The 22,788-nt window shown below is 34.9% G+C and overlaps 3 protein-coding genes across 3 annotated transcripts; 2 read left to right on the top strand and 1 right to left on the bottom strand.

Moving 5' to 3' along the window:
• The first annotated feature begins 714 nt into the window (after positions 1 to 714).
• Positions 715 to 4,753, top strand: LOC133683044 (pumilio homolog 12-like). Its single transcript, XM_062106556.1, has 5 exons — positions 715 to 1,535; positions 1,633 to 1,795; positions 3,253 to 3,416; positions 3,518 to 3,776; positions 4,405 to 4,753. The coding sequence occupies exons 1-5, from the start codon at positions 715 to 717 to the stop codon at positions 4,525 to 4,527; spliced, it is 1,530 nt and encodes a 509-aa protein (XP_061962540.1). The 3' UTR covers positions 4,528 to 4,753.
• Positions 4,754 to 6,495: 1,742 nt separating this feature from the next.
• LOC133682678 (aspartic proteinase 36) lies at positions 6,496 to 12,524 on the top strand. Its single transcript, XM_062106142.1, has 12 exons — positions 6,496 to 6,892; positions 6,980 to 7,100; positions 7,351 to 7,778; positions 7,876 to 8,032; positions 9,029 to 9,111; positions 9,242 to 9,338; positions 9,609 to 9,681; positions 9,807 to 10,010; positions 11,114 to 11,238; positions 11,489 to 11,590; positions 11,693 to 11,790; positions 12,047 to 12,524. The coding sequence occupies exons 1-12, from the start codon at positions 6,645 to 6,647 to the stop codon at positions 12,213 to 12,215; spliced, it is 1,905 nt and encodes a 634-aa protein (XP_061962126.1). The 5' UTR covers positions 6,496 to 6,644; the 3' UTR covers positions 12,216 to 12,524.
• Positions 12,525 to 15,480: 2,956 nt separating this feature from the next.
• Positions 15,481 to 16,186, bottom strand: LOC133682053 (peamaclein-like). Its single transcript, XM_062105293.1, has 2 exons — positions 15,997 to 16,186; positions 15,481 to 15,890 (listed from the first exon to the last, which is right to left on the bottom strand). Exons 1-2 carry the CDS (start codon positions 16,076 to 16,078, stop codon positions 15,706 to 15,708), a joined length of 267 nt encoding a protein of 88 aa, XP_061961277.1. The 5' UTR covers positions 16,079 to 16,186; the 3' UTR covers positions 15,481 to 15,705.
• Between the last annotated feature and the right edge of the window lie 6,602 nt (positions 16,187 to 22,788).

A 22,788-nucleotide genomic window follows, 5' to 3' on the forward strand; every position in this document is an offset into this window, starting at 1 on the left:
AGAAATTTTTAACTCAAAGCTTAATTCGAGTTAGAGCTCGGTTAACCAAAAAAACTTATCCTTGTCGACTTTTCTAGTAACAAGAACAAATCTGGTATGAGTTGACTAGGTCAACTCAAATGAATTTGAAAGTAAAGCGAAACAACTTCGTGATGACATATACAATTTATTCGAAATTGATTCTAACGCAAGTTGTTTTGCGAAAGAGTTTTAAACCGTGTTTAACACTTACAAGCTAAAACCTGACGACATGGGTCCTCAACGATGGGTCCGAGGAGGCGAAAAGTACGAGAAACAACCTTAAAAAATAATAATATTAAAGGTACACAAGAGAGGACAGAAGAATTTGTATTTTGTTCCCCCACCCAAAACGACAGGTAAAAGAAAAGGACCAGCCTCTATGGCTCATCAGCTTTGCTTTCCCTGCATGAATTCTTACCAAAAACGCATGCAAAATAGGCTCGCGCTTGCAGTCTCACTCTCCATCTATAACTCTATTTCCATTTTACACAAACTCTATTAACACTAATACAATCTCTCCTTCACATCCTTCTTCTCCGAATTGAATTGCCGATTTTCTCTCCTTTAAATCCCCCAGCCCCTTTATAATACCTCCTCCCAAAACCCTTGAGAATTTCAGTATAACACCCCCCCCCCCCCCAAGGCCATAACCCTCCCGCACCCCACCCTTCTCTCATTTTTTTTTCCTGAAATATGGACCGTCACCACCAACAACAGCGCCTCAGATTTCTTGCTGGAACGGGGCCTTTTTCCTCAGAGACTCCCAATTCCCGTTCGACGGATCAAAGCCGTGTGAGCCCTGAAACTTCTACACACAACCCCTTCCCTCTTGAATCTTTGTTTTCAAGACTTGGTGTATCTAATGATACCCAAGATTTATATCCACGTTTTAATAGCAAAATCTTTGATGGGTCTGTTGTGAATTTGAACTCTTTTGATGGTTTTGCCCTTAGTGGCGTTTACCAGGCTGGTTTCTCGACAACGCAAAACAATGATATAGATACTTTTGGGGCCACGAGGATTCAAGATTTTCTTCGTAATCCAATCATAGCTGGGTCTAATTCTGATTTGAGGACTAACAGTTCTGTTTATTGCGGCGCGTATCAAAATCCGGACTTTAACGACCGGAGAGGATTAGTGCAAAGAGAATCGAATTATAGGTCGATCAATAATGGTTTGGTGTCTAAAAACCAGAATTCTTTGATCAGGAGGCCGCTTAGGTTACAAGATTACTTGTCCTGGGAAGATTTGAGTGGTAAGGTTGTGGCATTGGCTAAGGATCCGTACGGATGTAAATTCTTGCAAAAACTCATTGAGAGTGCAACAAGAGAACAAATTGATATGTTGTTTTACGAGGTCATAGGCTATGTGGGTGGGTTGATAGTGGACCCATTTGGGAATTATGTTGTACAAAAGCTTGTAGAGGTGCTTAGCGAGGAACAGAGGACTGGGATTTTGCGAATGTTAACTCGAACTGATTTTCAACTTGTGAGGATTTGTCTTGATGTGCATGGGTATGTACATACATTTGGCTGTTATCCTACTCATTTCTATTTGTTTCCTTTTGCTTTATTAACTGTTGAATTGATTTATTTTTTCTTCTGGCAACAGAACTCGGGTTGTACAAAAGTTGTTGAATTGTATCACGAACCCAAAGCAAGTTTCTATAGTTGTATCAGCTCTAAGCCAAGGTGCTGTTGCATTGATTACGGATTCCAATGGTCATCATGTGATCCAGCATTTTGTCAAGCATTTTTCCACTGAAGACAATAAGGTGATCTTTCTATTCATTGACCCCCCAAAAAGCTAAATTCCAATAAAGTTTGTTGTAATCCTGTGTTCTTTTCTGATGGAGTGTAATCTGTGTTCTCATTTCTTGTGACATATATGCTGCTATTTGTATTGCTAGATGATTTGCTTCATCACTTCGCTTCAATATGGTGATTATTGTACTTGTTTTCACATTTTGTCTCTGTCAAATGATTTTCTTAATGGATCAAGTTCTTTTATATCCTTATTTCTATCTTATTAATTCAACTTTTTTGTCTGTTAATTTCGACTTAATTGATACTTACTGGGTGATAACTATATATATTCTAGTTTTTTCCATCTACCTGAACATTCGTACGTAGATGTACAATCATTACTGCAACATTCTTGTTTCTGTATATGCATCTATGCTATCGCCTATAATCCTGAATATTTAACAGTTTCTACTGGAATCTTTTATCTTTTAGGGGAGAGGAAAAGGGCTGCATTTTTCTCTCCCACTCTATAACTTAGTCACTTTTCTTGATGAAGAATAATTGGCTACTTCTCTGTTGGTTCTCGCCTTCCATGGCTTTGGCTTTTGTTGGGTTCCCTTTGGATAAGTTTAGTATAAGTATATGCTACGCTTGCATTTGATTCAGCTGGCTGGGATCTATGATGGCTTTATGGCTTCTGTTCTGATTGTTTCTGATTTTTTGTGCTCTTATTTTTTTAATCTTCATCATTGCATAAGGGTTTCGAATCAATTTATTTATTTGCTTATTCCGTGCCCTCTTCATTCCTTGGAATATCGGACTCCAAACGTGTTATCAGTCCAATGGTTTGTTTTGGGCTTGAATCTTTGTGACTTTGCAAGGCTCCTCCTTTCTACAGGCACTTACTTAGGATCAATGTGAAACTTTTTTCTCTGCCTAACCATTGGTGTGCAGTTTGAGGGGAGAATTTAGCTAGAAACAATGCATCTCAATCAACTGAATTAGGTGTAAAACTTGCGAACTCCAACAAGCTTGCGAAAACTTTTAGTATTTTAAAGGCTGCAATAATGGAAATATCTCTTGATCTTGCTGCAGTTTTATTCGCAGCTTTCTAAAATATTTTGACTTGAATCAGCAGTGTTTCATATGTACCATAGGCTATTCCACGTCTGTTGCCTGATGTTTCTCTTTTCTTCCTTTCTTACATTCTTTTCATTCTTTTCCTCACTTGTTTCTGTCTACCTCTTTCTTTTACAAGGCATTCTATCTCAATTTACTTGCATAATACAAGACTTGCATATCATGTGAAATAGGGAGATATTGGCATTTCATCACCAAAAACTGCTTTGATATATAAATCCTCTTTCCTGATGCACTTGTTATCTTCAACAAATTCGGATGTGATGTTATTCTGCAATAAAAGTATTGCTTGAAACCGAATCATAATCTGGCGTCATGAGTACCTGATGGTGGATTATTTTTCCAGTATATTCTGAAACAGGTGGCAGAGAACTGCTTTGGGATTGCAACCAACAAGAGCGGATGCTGTGTGCTGCAGCGATGTGTTGAATATTCTGAGGGAGAAGCCAGAGATCGACTATTGGCTGAGATAATAGCAAACGCACTACTCCTGGCAGAAGATCATTATGGGTTTGTTTTACTAAACCTCATCAATGCTTCACGCTTTACTTCATATGCGAGTGTGATATTAACTTCATATGGTTCTTCTAATTTTCCATGATTTCCTGTAGAAACTATGTAGTGCAACATATTCTGAAATTGAAGTCGCCGGAAATCACAGAAATTCTCCTAGCACAGTTTAAAGGGAGTTACATGGCTCTTTCGTGTAATAAGTATGGAAGTAACGTTGTGGAAAGCTGCCTGTTGACAACGAGAGAGGAACAATCCACACAAATTATCTTGGAGTTACTAAGAAATCCACTTGCTTCTATGCTCCTTGTGGATCCTTTTGGAAACTTTGTTATCCAGAAGGCACTATCAGTATCTCAGGTTAGATCATTTGCACTCCAAGATATACATTTACATGTTTGTTAGGTAACTGCAAACCATGTAATGCACTGATAGCATGCATCACTCTATTCTTAGACATATCTAACTGTGATTATCAGTATCAAGTTGTTTCTGTATGCCTTTCCTGTTCTTTAATTAATCTTTACAGTGCCACTTTGACATGATCAGCAATCTGGACTTTCCAAACTCAAACTTCTTGAATTGGTCTGAATATGTGTTAATGAATTCTCGACATTAGAGGCGTATCTTTCCACTAGGAATTGAGTCCTTCGCATCTTTTATCAGAAATTGTGTACGGTTCTTTGTTTAGTGGGATGGACTACTGAACTTAAAAAGGGTCTCTGCATCCTGGGATGCTGATTTTGGACTTGCATTTCTTGAATTTCCACTTTCTCGAAAACATTGCTAGTTAATAGGCAGGCATTCACCAAGCTTGCCAGTGAGTATCTCTGCCAGACAAGTGTGTTTGCTAGTACCAATTAACTTCATGCATGGCTTGTATAGGTTTTTAGTAATTTTCTAGTATCGTCCCAAGTGTAGTTTAATCCCAAAGATGTTGTCCTCAAACAGGCTCTGATCATTTGTTGCCGTTTTTTTGCAAGAGCAGGGACAAGTCCAAAGATATTTAGTAGCTCTAATACAAAGGAACGCCCAAAAGATGCGCAGCAATATCTATGGGCAAAAGGTGCTTGTTTGGTTGAACAAGAACATGAGGCCGCTACAACTGTAGGCATGTGTAAACTGAGGGAGTTGTTCTAACCAAAATTTTCCTACAGATCTGGGTAGTGGGCTTTATTTTTTCGAGTTTTACCCCATTGTTACGCTTCATCATGGTGAATGGCTGTGCGAGTGTCTGTTGTTTGTTGTTGTTGTTGTTTAGGTGTCACCTGTTTTCTGGTACGTACTGTTGTAGCATTAGAACGAAGGAATTTGGAAGTTGTGGGGACTCTGTAACTGAGAAGGAACTAGCTAGCTTGAATTACCGGCAGCAATCTCCAAGAAATTAGAAGGTTAAACTGTATATTTTGTGATTGTCCCGCCGTTTTACTACTTCCATGTTTAGAGTCTGTTTATTACTGCAGAAGCTCCTGTAGATGTAGTTTTTTCAGGTTTTAAAAAACAGTTTAATTAAAGTTTTAATGAAGAAATTAAGTGATATTGATTAACTACTTTCAATTAAGATAAAACGCAGTTTCATCTGCAACTCAACATAATCTTCTGTTTTTGTTTTGTTACCATGGGTGCCTCAAGGCCCAGAACCCAGCAAGCCTTTCTACAGTTCTATATCATCTATTCCTCTAGAACCCTTCACTAGCAACTCCCTGATAGAAGGAGCTGGAGTGTTTGGATTCTTCTACTTAAATCAATCATGTTATATGCTTGTAAAATTAAATATCAATTTAATATTATAATATTTTTTTAAGATTTTAATAACTCTATAAAAAATAAATTAAAATAAATCATAAAATCTAATTCTTAATAATTATATATATATTTTTATTTTTTTTATTTGATAGTATAATAAAAAATAGTTACTTATAAAATTAAGCATTAATACAATATCAATATATTTTTTAAAAAATCATGATAAACATGTATAAAATAAATAATAAAATTTAATTCTCAATAATTCATATTAACATATAAAAATAAAAATAAACATGTTGTTTTAAAGAATAATAACATGTGAGGAGAAGAATGGTGATTTCCCCAGCTTTATTAGTTATTGTTAATATATAAAAATATAAATATAAGAATGAATATTAATTCAAATAACTTTAAAATAAATTTCTATAAAAAAATAAAAAATATTCTCAATATCTTCATCTCTTCTAAATATTCTCAAAATATATGAATAGAAAATATTCAAATAACTTTATAAATATAAGAATAACTATTAGTTATTGGTGATCGTATTAATTATATGCTTCGTGGTGTTGTAATTATGGACGGTTGTCGTTTTAGTTCTCCGAGTTTTACAGAAGCACGATTAGCCTATCTTCAACTACGAGTAGAGTAGGGAAATAAATCGAGTAAACCAATTTTGTAAGCTTACAGTAATCGAAGGAGAATATCTTTAATTTTTTTTTTAATTTTTTTAATCAAATTATAAGAACTTATATTTTTGTTAAAAACATGAAGTAATCAACGAGTTCGAAGAGAGTGCAAAGCAAAAACAAAATCGAAAAAACCCTAATGAATAGTTAATTATTTGGTCAACTGTGAGGTGTGGATAGTTAATTGGTTCGTTACATTTCCATTAAATAAATCAATTCGAAAAATTTAAGATTTTAAAAAATTAATTGGATCAAATCAAATTTTAAAAAACTCTATGAATTCTAATCCAAACCTAATTAAATTTATTTTTTTAAAATATAATTAATCTAATAATTCTATTTTTTTTTAGTTAATGATGTGTTTAGTAATGTAATAAATAATTTTTTTTTAAAATAAAAATATATTAAAATGATATTTTCTTATATCTTTTTAATTTTTATCCCCATGTATTAAAATCATAAAAAAGTTATATAAAAAATATTTTTTTAATATTTTTTTATAAATTATAAAAGCAAACAAACTTTTAAAAGTATTCAAATAATTTTTTATTTAAAAATATATCAGATAATTTTTTATATTTATTATATGCATATAAAACTATAAACTACTAAAAAAAAATATAAATTTAACACAACAAACACAACCCAAACACCCATTAATCTCGAATCGGTCTGACATAGCTTTCCATTTCTTTGGCGAGAGAGGAGAGGAGAGGAGAGGAGAGGACTCGTGTGTATTACTTGTATTGTATCTCTGCTCTCTCCCTCTTCCCCAACCCCGTTGACCCTCATGGCTTACTCCTCCTCCTCTCTCATGATCTCTTACTCCTTAATTTTATTAAATCTCTACGCCATCGTTTCTTCAACTTCCGATTTCAACAATCGCCACCATCCCACGATACTTCCTCTCCTCCTCTCAACCCCTAACATCTCCGCTCACCGGATGCCCTTCGACGGCCACTACAGCCGGCGCCATCTCCAGAATTCCGAGCTCCCTAACGCTCGCATGCGCCTCTTTGACGATCTCCTCTCTAACGGGTATACACACTGTATTTTCTTTTTTGCTTTTGTTTCTTGTGTATTGTTGTACAATTGAATTTCGTCGTTGATGAATTTTTTTTGCAGTTATTATACAACGCGGCTGTTTATTGGGACGCCTCCACAGGAATTTGCTCTTATTGTGGATACAGGAAGTACTGTGACATATGTTCCGTGCTCTAGCTGTGAAAAATGCGGCAAGCATCAGGTTTGGCTTTGTTTTCCTGCTTTTCTAAGGTTTTGCTGTATCTACACTTCATCCTGTACTTGTTGACCGTATCTTTTGTTGGTGTACAGTTCATCAGTTTACATGTTGATTAATTGGTGCAATGTTTTAACTTTATAAATGAAAGGAATTTTTTTTTAAAATAATGCTTAATTTGAAATGGGGGTTTGAATTTTTAAAACTAAATCGAACGTGGTGGTTTGAGAGCTGTTTTTTTGCTGGTTTTATATAGGATCCGAGGTTTCAACCGGATTTGTCTAGTACTTATCGGCCTGTAAAGTGCAACCCAAGTTGTAATTGTGATGATGAGGGAAAGCAGTGTACTTATGAGAGACGCTATGCAGAGATGAGCTCGAGCAGTGGTGTGATTGCTGAGGATGTTGTTTCATTTGGAAATGAAAGCGAGCTTAAACCTCAACGTGCTGTTTTCGGTTGTGAAAATGTGGAAACTGGTGATCTTTACAGCCAACGTGCTGATGGGATAATGGGTTTGGGTCGTGGTCGGCTCAGTGTTGTTGATCAACTTGTTGACAAGGGTGTTATTGGTGATTCGTTTTCGTTGTGTTATGGTGGGATGGATGTGGGTGGGGGTGCGATGGTACTTGGTCAGATTTCTCCTCCCCCCAACATGGTTTTTTCCCATTCCAACCCTTATCGCAGGTAGGGTACTTTATCAACATGGTTATCGTCGATTAATTTTCTTGGTATTCATCTTAGTACATCTCACACATTTAATGTAGTTTTTGGATGATGACAGTCCATATTACAATATTGAGCTGAAAGAACTACATGTAGCTGGGAAGCCATTGAAATTAAAACCAAAAGTCTTTGATGAAAAGCATGGAACAGTTTTGGACAGTGGAACTACATACGCTTACTTTCCAGAAGCAGCATTTCATGCGTTAAAAGATGCTGTAAGATATCATGGCTCTAATTTCAATCTCTTCTACCATGGTTGGTCTAAAAGTCGAGTTGTAGCTCTGCTGTGACTGTTTTATTGTTCTTCTTTCTGCTTACCAACTTTCTTTCAATTATAACTATCGATGTCACTGTTTATCATACCAAATGAAGTTTCACCTGAAAATTTATTGTGCTGTTAGTTGAATTTGCGAATAAACCATTATATAACGGTATTTTTTAAGCCTAATCACACGAATAATTACTCAAACCGTCACTCATCATGTTATGGGTATGCTCCTGGAATACCAATGTTCTCCATGCTTAATTTTGCTTCTATGTGAACTCATGATTAAGGCTTGCATTAACCAAGTAAGAACTTTTTATCCTATGTGGCTATCTCATAGTCAAACATCAAAGCATCCATATTCTACAGCCTTACTGTAGGTTAGGTGAAATATTCTTTTGAATGCTAGTGAGGTTATTTTATTAATTCCTTTCTAGTTAGGAGAGGGTTTACCTTGTTAACTAGATTTGGAATCCATGTTTAATATTCTCCATACTCAACTTTAGCTGTGTACTTATTTTGTTACTTCCTTGCAATTGCCAATTGATTTTATAGCAAATTCCATATATTAAGTATACAGAGGATAAGGTTAACAATTTGGATGATGCATCTCAATTTTGAGAATTAATCTCCATCCAATCAGATTGGGTTTTTGACAGAATTGCTTGGCTCTATCTAGGTTAATTGCGGCCGATTGCAGAAGTTGTCTATTAAGTGTGAGATTATGTTTGAGTTTGGCGCTAAATCTCAACTTCTTTTGGCTTAATTTCTTTACTCTTTATTCCCATAACCTGTTTCCTGTAGTTCCTATTTCTTGTGCTTTGATTGGAGAAAAAATGTCTTGCTACTGTTTGGTATAAAGATTGGTTTCATTTTTTTCAGCTATGGGAGAATATATTGTTAAACTGGACTGTTATTTCAAGGTTAACTTTGTACTGAAATGCAGATTATGAAGGAAATCCGTCATCTCAAGCAGATCCCGGGCCCTGATCCAAATTACCATGATATTTGCTTTTCTGGTGCTGGAAGGTGTTACCTATAATAAGAACACAATTTTGATGTCTAGCATCATTTTCTTTATAACTTGTCCTGGCTGTAAGATCTGTTGAGTGCTTATTTTATTCTTTGTTCGTTTCTTTTTGGTTGAATTGTGATTTAGGGAGGTCTCTCATCTGTCAAAAGTTTTTCCAGAAGTCAATATGGTGTTTGGCAGTGGTCAAAAGCTGTCACTGTCTCCAGAGAATTATCTCTTCCGGGTAATTTTGGCTGTTGTTATTCTTCTTAATTTTTTTCTTGAGAACAAAATAAGCTTGGGATTCTAGCAAAATTACTTCAGCATGGTTCAGGACGTCTCCTTCTGTTTCTTTTCTTGTTTTCCTGCATCATCTGCTCTATTGTGGTTTCAATTTATTTCTTTTATTTACACAGTAATAAATTTCCTGTCCCTCTTCTTCTGTCTCTCTCTCTCTCTCTCCCCCCTCTCTTATTTGTTTCTCTCCTTCCTTTTCTCATGGCATGGGCTAAAGCACACAAAGGTCAGTGGTGCATATTGCCTGGGTATTTTCCAGAATGGAAATGATCTGACTACTCTTTTAGGAGGTATACATCTTCTAGCGTGCATGTCTCTGAAATTGACAGTTGTTAGAGTTGAATTCAATAGTTGATGATCTATAACATGCAGATACATTTGACAGATCTCTCTTATCTTTTATCATTCGTGGCAGGAATTGTTGTCCGTAACACACTTGTGACTTACGATCGAGAGAATGATAAAATTGGCTTCTGGAAAACTAACTGTTCTGAACTATGGAAGAGTTTGCAAGTTCCTGGTGTGCCTGCTTCAGCACCTGTACTTTCCCCTAGCAGTAATAGAAGTCAAGAAATGCCTCCTGTGCAAGCTCCAAGCAGTATGCCATTTTTCCATCCAGGTACTTTGATTTAATCATTTACACGGCCTCATGCCAAGCATGCATCATAAAATAGGAGTGCAAATATGATTTGGATTTTTGATAATTTTCTATGGTTTGCAAATTTAGCTTGTAAAGAGCTTACATGTAAGCTGTTTATTCATGACAATGTTGTGATTTTTTTCATTCATGATTTGGGTTTTATATAAGAATTCTTGAGTGCTTGATTTGATGGTTCATAAATTGGTTTGCTTTTGCAAGCTTTGGAAATTGATGTAGAATAAATAGGAACAACTTGGGTTCTTGACTACTTAATTTCGTGGGGGTGCTTAAACTGAACAATGGTGGTGGGGTGGGATTTGGGTTTTTTTGAGATGTTAATGAATTGAACAAAAATGAGAACTGGGATAGGGTTTTTAAATAGAAGAATCTCAAAAATACTCAAGGGCCTCATAAAACAATTTGATTGGGATGGAATGTATAAGTATAATGGTGTAGCCTCAAAAGTGTCTTATGTGACAGTAGAAAAATAGATTGCAGCAGCTTAGTGATTTTGCATCAGTAGTTGGCGGTTGCACGCACAAGTGTGGAAAATTGAGGTTTATTTCGTTCTGGATTTCCTTTGCATTTTTTTCTAGCATCAATCTTTAATTTAATAAAATAAATTTATTTCAAGATTTTTATTTGGAATATCTTATAATTTTTTTATGTATTTTTGTATTTATAATTTGTGCTTATCACAATCATAAACAATCGTACATGTGGCATGATCAATACCATTCATTTGAATCAACTAACATTGTTAATCAAACATCTATTCTATCACTAATGGAGATTGATGGAAGGCTTAAAACCCACTAAAATTGCTAGTAAAAGGGTTGTTATGGACCAAAATGTTGTAGAGCACCAAAAAATAAATGTAGAGGGGCACCCAGTGATTTTGAGCCAAATATTGACTTTTATTGTTTTCATTCGTTTGATGCTTACTTTCAGGTGCCCTAAATATGTAACTGATATGGTTATGATGATCTCTTTTTCCAACTTCTGCTCTTAACATTCTTTAGGTGCGTGTTTGTACTTCAAAATCTATCCAATGATGTTGCGTTGTTCCATGTGATATTTAGGTGAAATTCGAATTGGAATTATATCATTTGATATGTTGATCAGTGTCAACAACTCAAACACAAAGCCCAACTTCACAGAAGTGGCAGAGTTCATTGCCCATGAGTGGGAAGTTGATAATTTACAGGTACAATTGAGTTACTTTGGCTTGACATGGCTTTCTGTAGAGCAACAGGTTCTTAACCTTATGGGCTGGGTTTATAGCTCATGAATTGTTACCATTCAAATTAATCTAACATAGCAGATCATCGTAGTTAATAACATTTGGTGCATTCAATTTGTTGACATGCAACAATATCTCAAATATTGTTCAACATTAGCTGATTGAGGTTAAGCATAAATTTAATCTGATACCTTTGCAATTACTTGATTTTCAGGTTCACATGTTGAATTTCACATCGACAGGAAATAATTATCTTGTTAAATGGGCCATCCTTCCTGCTGAATCTGCTGATTACATTTCCAATACCACAGCAATGGTAATCGTACCATTGTGCTGTTGTAGTTGTTGCATATGCAACTGGCTACGTTTTCACTTACTAACTGAAGTATCATAACCAATACTTGTTTTCTGTGTGCAGAAAATAATTCAGCAATTAAGTGAGCATCGATTACACTTTCCTGAGAGATTTGGAAGCTATGAGTTAGTCAAATGGAAGTTTGAGCCTCAAAAGAACAGGTATGTGTTTTCTTCCCCTCTCTGAACTCCATTGCCAAACTTGATATTTGCTTCTGATTTCACATTTCTTTGACTATCTCAAACAGTGCTGTATATTGTGTTTTCCTTGGTTCTTGAGTGTGTTTGTTTGGCTGTTTGGCTTTGGCGTTGTGTTTGCCCTTGTTTTGTTTTTAGCTGTTATACTAGGATATCTGCCTTCTTCCAAACTGTGATTCATTTTGCTGCTTTCACATTTGATTCTTTCGGTGTGCTGTAGGACATGGTGGCAGCAACATTTTGTGGCCGTGACTGTTGGAGTTGTTGTTACCCTGGTCGTTAGTTTATTAAGTATTGGCCTCTGGTTGGTCTGGAGACGTCAAAAAGCGCTTGGAACGTATGTGCCTGTTGGTGCTGTTGGTCCCGAGCAAGAACTTCAGCCTTTGTGATCTGAGGTTTTTGTTGACTGCACGAGGATGATAATAAACATCTTCAATACTAATCAATCACAGTGGTGACAAATATGCGGTGATGAAGTTCGATTCCACTCTCCTGCTGTACAATGAATAGAATTGAAAGGGGAAATATATAGGAGTAATCAGAAGTTTTTTTTCTTCCTCCTTTTCTTAATAGAGACTGGACACTTATTGTTTAGAATATCATGCTTATACGTTCATAGGTGTACACAATGGGGGTAATTGTTGAGACATTGACTGGATAAAGATAAGGGCAAAATTGAGTTCTGTTTTTCCTTTTAAGGCATCAATGCTTACTTCTGGGCTCTTGCCGTTGTCTCGTCGGTTCTAGTGTATGCTATGACAGGATGCGAGTGCTATCCCCCCAAATCACAAGGGCATTAACTCAAATAATTGGACAGACTGATCCGAGAAAGACTCCTTGTCAAGGTCACCTGGTAAATTTAGGGTTATTATTTTTTAATTTTTAATGTTTCAATTGAGTTATCAAATCAATTAAGTCTTACTAGGTTAATATTTGATTTGATTCGATTAATTGGATTTCGGATCTTGAGGTTAATGCGGTTGGGTTTAACCGCTAGACACAACAGTACCAGCCCAAACCTAAACAGAAACTGAGAATTCAACCTCACCCACTCAAGGGAGGGGAATGCTGTTGCAGTTACCCGGACAACCTTTGGCATGGAGCCGCTATCTTATGAAATTGATGATTTAAAAACATTAAAATATATTAATTTTAAAAATAAAAAAATAAAAAAAATTCTAAAATGTAAAAATAAATACAGCTGCCGAAAGCTGCTTTTGGCATGGAGCAGCAGGCAAGCAACCTGATGCTGGGCCCAGTCTGCATTAAGGACACATCTCCATATTTTCATCCTTCGTCAAAGCTTTCTTGAGTTTTCTTTTTCTTTTTTTATTAGTAGTGAAATTACGATAATCATTAAAGAGCCACCAGTAGAATGTAAAAACCTAATACAGTAAATTACAAATAAAGAAATGATCAAATTATTGAAAATATTAACGGCAGTTTGAAACTGTGTTTTCCAAGAACTTGAAGTTTTTAAATCTGTTTAAAATTATTATTTTTTTATATTTTTTTACATAGCTGATATATATCTTTTTTTTCTTTCTAACAGGTGACATTTTGATATATATACTACTAAATATACAAATCATATTAATTTTAGTAAAATAAAAAATTAAATTTTTTATAAAAACAGTTTGAACCATGTTTCCAAACAATATTTGTAAGTTTTCAATTTCTTCTCCTTTGCTTATTTTTCAACTGCCATGGAAGTTTCTTACATGCATAGCATGTTGTCTGAAGATTTCTTGTGATAAATGCTGAAAGACTGAAATATAAATATTTTATTAATATGATCTTAGAATAGTGTACAAAATCATTTGTGTGCAAGGTCGTTGCGCATCTACGAATGTTTTTTTTAAATGTTTTTAAATTAAATATATATTATTATTATTTCTTTCAATAATTTGGTCTTGAGGATGCTAAAACTTAAAAAAAAATATTAGGTCTAAAAATCTTATTACAAAAACACTCATACATCATCTAAATACAGATAAATGTAATTCTAAATACTTTTTCAAAGTGTTTTTAAATTTATATATACTTTTTACATGAATATTAAGAAAAATTGATTTGTTATTATAAAGGCACAATTAGTCATAAAATATAACAAAGGACAAGGCAGTTTGCATACCAGAGGAGGTTTGGCAATGGATTAGGATCTAAATTTGTTTCTCTTTTTTTTTTTTCTTTTTTTCTTAATAGGACAAATAGAAATATTCTCTCGCATTTCAGGACAGGTCAAGTAGGCCTTTGGCTATCTGCAGCCGATAGTCTCAGACACAGGTGGCATAAATCTGGAGGCTGTGGTAATGAAACGGGGACCTTTCAAGCCCAAAGTGTCTGTTGTATCGTACACTTCACATGATTATGCCGAGTAAAAAGTTAAGTCAACCTTGAGTTCTTGAAATAATAGTTATAAAATCCTATCTGAATAACACCTGCGTTACGGGTTAGAAATATCTATTTAAATTAACTCGAATTTTTTTAAATAATGTTACTTTGACAAAAAAAAAAATTAGCATCAAGTTCAGATTAATTAAGTCAAAATATTTTTTTGAAGCCAATTAATATTTACTTTTTTTTTCAATTTAAATTCATTCAAATTCTAAATTAATCAAGTTTTATGTAGATGTAAAGTTATAAAACAATATTTCACGAGACATCATTGCTATTAAAAACCCGTAATTGTCTAATATGTTTAACAAATTTATAATCATTATAACTTGATTTGAATTGAGTTTCAAGTTAAAATTAAAAAAAAGATATTAATTTAGTAATATAGTTTTCATTCTAATTAACTCATTGTTATGAATTGCAAATGCAATCATGCACGTCCCTTCATTTTGTGAATGCAGTGGATTATTTTTAGAATACTAATAGATTAGATAGAAAAAGAGAAATGTAATTTGTTTGATTAATAAGATCATGAATACAAGACTCAATTTAATCTCTACCTTTTGTTATAAATTGTCTATTTATTTTAAGGATATATATATAGACACTAGAAAAAAAATAAAATAAAAAATATCAAAATATTTATACCTGAACTTGTAAATTAGTTCTTAAATCAATACCATGGAAGACTGATGCCACTTCCTGAAGCTTGCATATTACAAGAACTTGTTTGCCGGAGTAACAATACATTCCAGGCACGGCATTAATTTTAAGCAATATTGTGCAGCCACAATTCTTACTGGAGATCAATTCATTTATATATCTTAACCACATGAATGGCGAACATTTTGAAGACCCTAATTGAAGAGGATGGGCCAAAGAGGAAAAGGGGGTGATCTATGAAGTTTTTTAGACCTGACCTTGAAAACTGAAATAATGTTTTAGATAAATATTAAACGTTCTTATAATTGACCGGCAAGATCTTATTCGAGTTTAATTACATCAACCAAATTATATGCTGACTTGCTAGTTCATAAGGGTGGTTTGGAATTAAATCCGGTATAGTTCAAACCCTGAGTTAATTACTGGATCGACTCGTAAAAGCCACCGGGTTTAATAACTACATATTCTAGAATCAGAACCAAAACGATGGACTGATCTTACGTCCATTCACTACAAGATCAGGAGTTGAGAAACGGATCGAGAAGGATCACACGCAATCAGCATTGTTTGGAAGAAAAGGGAACTGCTGGAGAGTTTTATAAATATAGATTATTATTATTATGAATAATACTGCTAATTTAACCGGAACGGTATTCAGGTTGTAGGGTATTCCGGTGGCAATTACCGGAATAGACACAGATCATCCACGTTATTTTCCCAGCTGATTGATATTCTAGCGACGACCTAATTACTAGTAGTTTTACGACCCAGCTCAACATGCAGACATACATCTGTAACACTCGGCATCATTATACAACATCAAGGGCACTTGGGTTTGCCCTTGGAGTTCTTCATGTCCCTGTAGCAAGGGCACTCGTGCTTGTTCCCATAAGTCCCAGATGGCACGCACTTGCACTTTTCACAGCAAATTCCACAGTACTTCAAGCACCGGTCTTTAATTCCTGCTTTGGAGCACCTCACTGAGCACTTCGAGTCACAGAATCCTATTTTGTAAAGCCATACAACATAAATTAACAGTTAGTTTTACTAAATATGTATTAGAAACAAAACAAAGAAGCAAAAATACAAATCCAACTCATATAATTATACCCGAGGCAGCCATTGTGACCTCAAACAAAGAGGAACTGAAAACAAGGCACAGAAGAAAAATAACTGCAAAAACAGGCTTCATTTCTGTTATATGATCTGAAAGTATGTATGGGAATTCTCTCTATATAGCAGAAAATTTAACAAAGACCTGTATACGAGATTTTCCCAGGGAGGAGTTGATATGAAAGAGCTTGGGTATAATACAGGGTATTTATAGGGCCACATAAATAAGGGTAGGTGAGAGGTCAGGAAAGTGCTTGATTCTATAGAATTTGTTTTTAAGAAAACAAATTACAGACTGTCATGGGGTTTTGGTGAAGGAAGCATCCAGGGTGGATTAGTGCTTTCCAGTTTCCAGAATCTTTAAAGCAACGGGCATATCACCATGATGACGACCAATCTCTCTTTTTTTTTTCTTTTTTATATTATAACCTAGAGTATTTGATTAATTTTTGGATCCACTAAATATCCTACAAATCCAATAAATAAATAAAGCACTGTGAAAATAATAAATATATATACTGAAACTTGAATCTAGAATACAGAAACAAGAAAACCTCGCCAAAACCGCTAGTACACAAGCCTTGTGCTTGACGACCAATCTTATTACATGCAACAATGACTGTAATTTAAAGGGTTCTTCCTTGTTTTCCCAGCAACTGCTTTGCTTAAGTGGCATCCATCCATTTGTGTTTCTTACATGCTGACTACTGACACTCCTTGTTTCGGGCTTGCTTACTACCAAGATATTACGTGTAGCCTGTATCGAGTGGTTGTCATTTCTGACTTGGAGTTTGATACAAGGATATAAGCTCGGGTCATTAAGTGATCTACTCTGCCTGTTTTGTATTTTAAAAATATTTTTTACAAAAATTAATTTTTTTATTTTTTTATTTTAATTTAATATTTTTTAAATATTTTAATATACTGATATCAAAAATAATTTTAAAAAAATATATATTATTTTAATACATTTCTAAATAAAAAACACTTTGAAAAGCAATCACAATCATACTTCCAAACAGGTCCCAGTTGACAGGATTGCAGTAGTTTTTGTTTATTTAACGTGTTTTATTTGAAAAAAAAATTAATTGATGTTATTTTTAATAATTTTAATATATTAATATTAAAAATTAAAAAAATATATAATATATTTTTAAACAAAAAATATTATTTAAAAATATCATGTCTCATAGTATTAAACATACCCTGTATTGTTGTGTTAAAATGTTATTCTTTATACTAACTTATCAATTATTTTTTTTTATCAAACTGATGTTAATTTTTATTAGTTTAATCTAGTCATGAGCCAACAAAATCTTATTAAATCAATAATTTTTTATTTAAATTAAAACCAGACACAAGTGTGGTGTCAGAATTCAAGTCACAGGTTTTTCAAACCATTCTATTAATCAAATCAGACTACGTTTAATAACTTAGATTTCACCGAATGATGGCTGTCCGTGAAGCTTGCGCTTTATCTGCTGCTTCTCCTGCATATTTAATCCTTGCTCTTTAACGGAAATCAAGGCAAATGATGGTTGACCGATGGAAATAGCTTAACATATTTTATTTTTTTTTGTTTAATGTATGTGTTTGAGATCATTTGTGTATATTTCAATTAATTTTACAAGTTTTAAAATTAATGATTATATAAGTTTTTAGTGGTTATCATATAAGCAAATACAAAAATCAAATTTGAAAACTATATAAAAAAAAAAAATTTAATTTTAAATTCTTGTCACATGGTTAAAATAGTTTTTATATATGAAAGAAATGTGAAAGTGTACTACTCCTAAGCATAGAATTTATTAATTACCAACCTACTCTGGAGCCTCCCATGGTGTTGATAATGCAAAAGGAATAAGTATGGGCTCCACGAAGCACAACTGTAAATTAATGCTATTTGAAAATCACATTGTATTTGTACATGAAAATCTTTTTGTTCAGGTGAGGCAGGTGTTTGTTTTTCCATTTTAAATTGAAAAATATATAACATCATGTTTTTTTATATATATTTTTAAATGATTTTGATATATAAATTAAAAATTAAAAATATTATTTTGATATATTTTTTATTAAAAATACTTTTAAAAAACTGTCATTTATCACAGTACCAAGCCACATAAAATCTGAACATTAATTGCTTTGATAGTGAAATGTTATACAAGTTTCCCCGTGGGAAAATATTTGGCCTAGTGAAGCTCTTTTAAACCCTAAACGTATTTCTTAATTTTATCGAAATAATTAATTTTATTTATTTTTGTTTCTAAAAACAAAATTACTATATCTTTCTATAAAATAATAGAAATTCTCTTTTCAAATTACTTTAGAGACAAATGGTTTTTACTTTTACTTTTCTAATCAAACATATTTTTATTTATTTTATATCGATGGATGGATTGGGGGGTAATTCAAGGCATCTCCTAGCACCGACGGTAGCTTTTAGGACTCTCGAGAAGTAGGGAAAAGAGGGGTGACGGAAAAGGGCAAACGAAGAACTCCAATGATTTGCACAGATGCGATGCAACATTAATGAAGCATGGCCCTTTCGATTTCCAGAGCATGACATGTCACGTGAATCGTACGTTGTAACATGAAAGCTGTTTCCACCTCCTAATTTACTATATATTTGCGTTCATAACCATTTTTGTGAATTTCCCTTTGTTCTTGAATGATTCAATGCTTGAATGTAAAGCACTTCCTTATTTTAGATGATTGTAACTGATCATCCTTGCTGTGTTCCTCTGACTTTGTCTAGACCTAGGAGCCACTTTATTTCTTCGATTCTATTGAAAAACTGGTTTAATGACCTAAAACACTCACGCATCATCTAGGTTGATGAGAATAGCAGAAGCCACAACAGCATCCAGCATTGAAAAAGAAAAGAAAACAAACCTAATCTCAGTGCCGATCAAACAAACTCGGTAGCTAGCACAGCACAAGCTGAAGGAATTTTCACCTAATTAATCTCAGTACCAATCAAACAAATTGCAGCTGTAAAGCTGAAGGGGGCATGCTTGTGATTGTCATGTTCAAAGCCTCTCATCACTCCCCTACTGAATGAATGACCCACCCATCATCAAAGCAAATTGTTTGTGAATTGTGTGACCCTATAATAGTTCTGTGTCCTCGAAAGTTCGAGGAAATGTAAAGCAAGTTGAGTTTCCAATGCTCGGTTGATGAAAGATGAAAAGATTTTTTAAGGAACAGTAAGGTTCCTATTGCGTAAAATAGTATCATTTCATGATTTGTTGTCTTTTTGGAAGCTGGCCTAAATGACCGAAGCCCGTTGCGTTGTTGGAAACATGGTCTTAACATTGAACATGGCTTGGTCTAAAGAAAGGAGTGAATAAAAATAAATAATAAATGATAGAGGTCCCGAACCAAAGGCTAAATACTTTAGATTAAGCCCACAAATGATAATTAGCCCAGCCACTAAAGCAGGACCCCGTTATTGATAAGTTGTTTTTTTCATGTTTTAATTTTTCATTGTAAATTATTTTTCTATTAAACCAATTCTTTTAAGTGAGTTAAATATGAAAAACAAGGAAATTATTTTTTAGCAATGTAAAATAAAAATGAATATACACACCGAAATGATTTATTTTATAAAATAAAAATATATTATTTTATTCTTATAGTTTTATGTTTTTTTTTATCTGATTAGTTTTCGAATTGATATGTGAGTAAAGTTACAGCATAACAATAATTGGAGTCGTGATTCTAGAATCTAAAACTTCCGATGGAAGTGGAGTTCATGGAAAGAGAACCCTTTTGCAATACTATCCCAGACAAGCCATCTGACGGTGGAGGAGATTCCAGAGTCCCAAAAGTGCCACAAAGAGACAAACTCTCCTTTCAGGATAAAGTTTTTAGGGGCTAAAACCCCTTTTCCTTGCGTGAAAAAAACTGATATGATGGGGAATCAGTTGGTCATGACTGAGTTCGAGAATGGGAATCGCCTCTTGCCAAAGATATTCCTTGGTGACAAAACCTTCAGTGATCTGTGTTGTCCATGGGGCGATTCTCTAGTCATTAAATTGTTAGGGAAACACATAGGGTACTCAGATGAAGATTCGTTTGAATTCTTTGGCAACTCACGGGTGGTTTTGACTTGATGGACGCCGGGCATGGATATTGAAATTTGATCTGGAGTCTTTTAGGTTGAAAGTGGTCAGTGGACGTCCTTGGATTTTACGATAAAAGAGATCACACTCTAGTCTGTGTCAGAATTCTAGATCTTAATGTGGTGTATTCTGACGAGAGATTTCTTTTAGCCCTAGCCACAGCGCTAGGCACTCTATCAAAACTGATTTCAACACCTTGAATATGGAGATGGGACAATTTGCAAGGATATGCATAGAAATAGATTTAAATCTTCCAGTGGTGGGGAAAGTATGGATTAGAGACCACCGGTACAAGGTGGAATACGAGGGCCTGCGTATTATTTGTGGTAGATGTGGGTGTTATTGTCATCATGGGAGATACTGCCCCTTAGACAATAAGAATGACTCGCCGGAAAAAAATGTCTGGAAGGGATAGTACAACGGCGATTGAGACAAACCATAAGGGTGCAGTAAGTCTAGATAATCCCGCAAAAGAAGCTGTGTAGTTATGTGAGTCCGAATTTCATGGAGAATGGGTAGTGGTTTCTCGCAACGGAAAATTCAATTCAACGAGTAAAGGGGATTCAGTTACGGAAAAATATACTACTAAGATTAACAATAAATATGCAGTTCTTGGGTCAGCTAATGATAAGTCAGATGGGCTTCAGAGGGATCATGGGCCTCATAGTGCAGGCCTTAATGGGGGGTTTGATGTGGGTCTGAGGCCTACCTTTGTTCAAGGAGAGCCGAGTGGATCGAAGAATATAGCAGGCCCGAAACATCTAATTACCACAAAGAAATTCCATAAAAAGAAAAGAACTAGAAAGGAAGAGCTGGTTCTATAGCCACCAAGGGGGGCCCGGCAAGTCAAGGGAAGAAGAGTTCAGAAGGGTCTTTATATGGGCAATGACAGGGAGAGCTTGAGGAATTCGGCTCATTTTATATTTAACCTTAGTATTATCGATGCGATGCATGTTCTTACAACAGGCGCTGCTCTAGCGAATAATATAAGCATGAGCAATTATATTCAATAGAAACACTTTCGGTAATGTTCTCAGAAATAAAAGAAGGCTAGAAGTTAGATTGAAGGGAGTTTATAAATGCTTGGAATCTTCTCCAACATGTGAAGCCACCACTTAATTAATTAGTGGAAGACAAATATTAGTGGAGTTGTTGGCATAATTAGGTGCCATGATTTATGGCATAATTTGTGGCATAATTGGTGCCATGATTTATGGCATAATTTGTGGCATAATTGGTGCCATGATTTATGGCATTTGTCCCCTCACTCTTGCCTATAAATAGGCAATGCCTTCAAGCTTATTTTGCACACCAAGTTAGAGAAGAAGAAGAGGAGAGTGAAGAGAGAGTAATCCCACAAAGTAAGTGAGGTATTTGTGAGAGAGTAAGTGAGGTGTTTTCTCCTAGTAATAGAGAGATTCTTAGTTGTTCTCCTATTATTTGAGAGAGGTTGTAATTCCCACATTACTTAGTAAAATCCTTCTATACTTGCCCGTGGACGTAGCCAAATTGGGTGAACCACGTAAATTCTTGTGTGTCTCATTTCTCATTTTATCCTATCTCTTGCCTTTTATCTTGTCGGGTTTGCATGCTAGTATCCTAACAGTGGTATCAGAGCCTTCTTGGTTGGTGTTGTTAATACACAAAAGTCATTCGTGTATACGATTACTATTCACGTCTACGACACTATTCACCTATACGGCACTATTCATCCATACGATACTGTTTACATACGATACTGTTGGCGCTATAGAAAATCAGTGCGGTAAATAAATACAGGCTAGGAAGTTCTGTCTAAGGAGATTGGGTTTTAAGCGGGACCATTTGTGACCCCTCCAATCTTTCCTGGGAACTTACTTAGTGAAGTATTATTTACACGATACTAGTTCTATATACGTTACAGATCGGTGAAACGGTGATAGCTGAATAGATCACGGTGAATAAAATGGCAGCAAAGTACGAGATTGAGAGGTTCAAGGGGAGCAATTTTTCATTGTGGAAAATGAGAATCAAGGCAATCTTAAGGAAAGACAATTGCTTGGCAGCAATTGAGGATCGACCCGCGGAGATCACTGATAATGCAAAATGGAATGAGATGGATGGCAATGCTATTGCTAACATACATTTAGCATTAGCTGATGAAGTATTATCAAGTGTGGCGGAGAAGAAAACAGCTAAGGAGATATGGGAGACTCTAACAAAGCTATATGAGTCCAAGTCTTTGCACAATAAGATTTTCTTAAAGCGGAGACTTTATACCCTTCGAATGGCAGAAACCACGGCGGTGACTGGCCACATCAACACAATAAGGACTCTATTTTCACAACTCACTACGTTGGGTCAACAAATAGAGGAAAGTGAACGTGCAGAGCTTCTACTTCAAAGTCTTCCAGATTCGTATGATCAGCTCATTATCAACTTGACCAATAATATCCTCACAGACTATTTAGTTTTTGATGATGTTGCAGCCGCCATCTTGGAAGAAGAAAATAGGCGCAAAAATAAAGGAGACAGAAATAGTTCAAACCAAGCAGAGGCATTATTGGTGTCAAGAGGGAGATCAACGGAGCGTGGCTCCAGTGGGAGTCAAAGGCAAGGGAGGTCCAAATCAAGAAGCAAGAAGACTGTGAAATGCTACAACTGTGGCAGAAAAGGGCACTTC

The sequence above is a fragment of the Populus nigra genome, chromosome 2 (genome assembly GCF_951802175.1).
Source record: "Populus nigra chromosome 2, ddPopNigr1.1, whole genome shotgun sequence".
In the NCBI taxonomy this organism is placed as follows: Eukaryota; Viridiplantae; Streptophyta; class Magnoliopsida; order Malpighiales; family Salicaceae; genus Populus; species Populus nigra.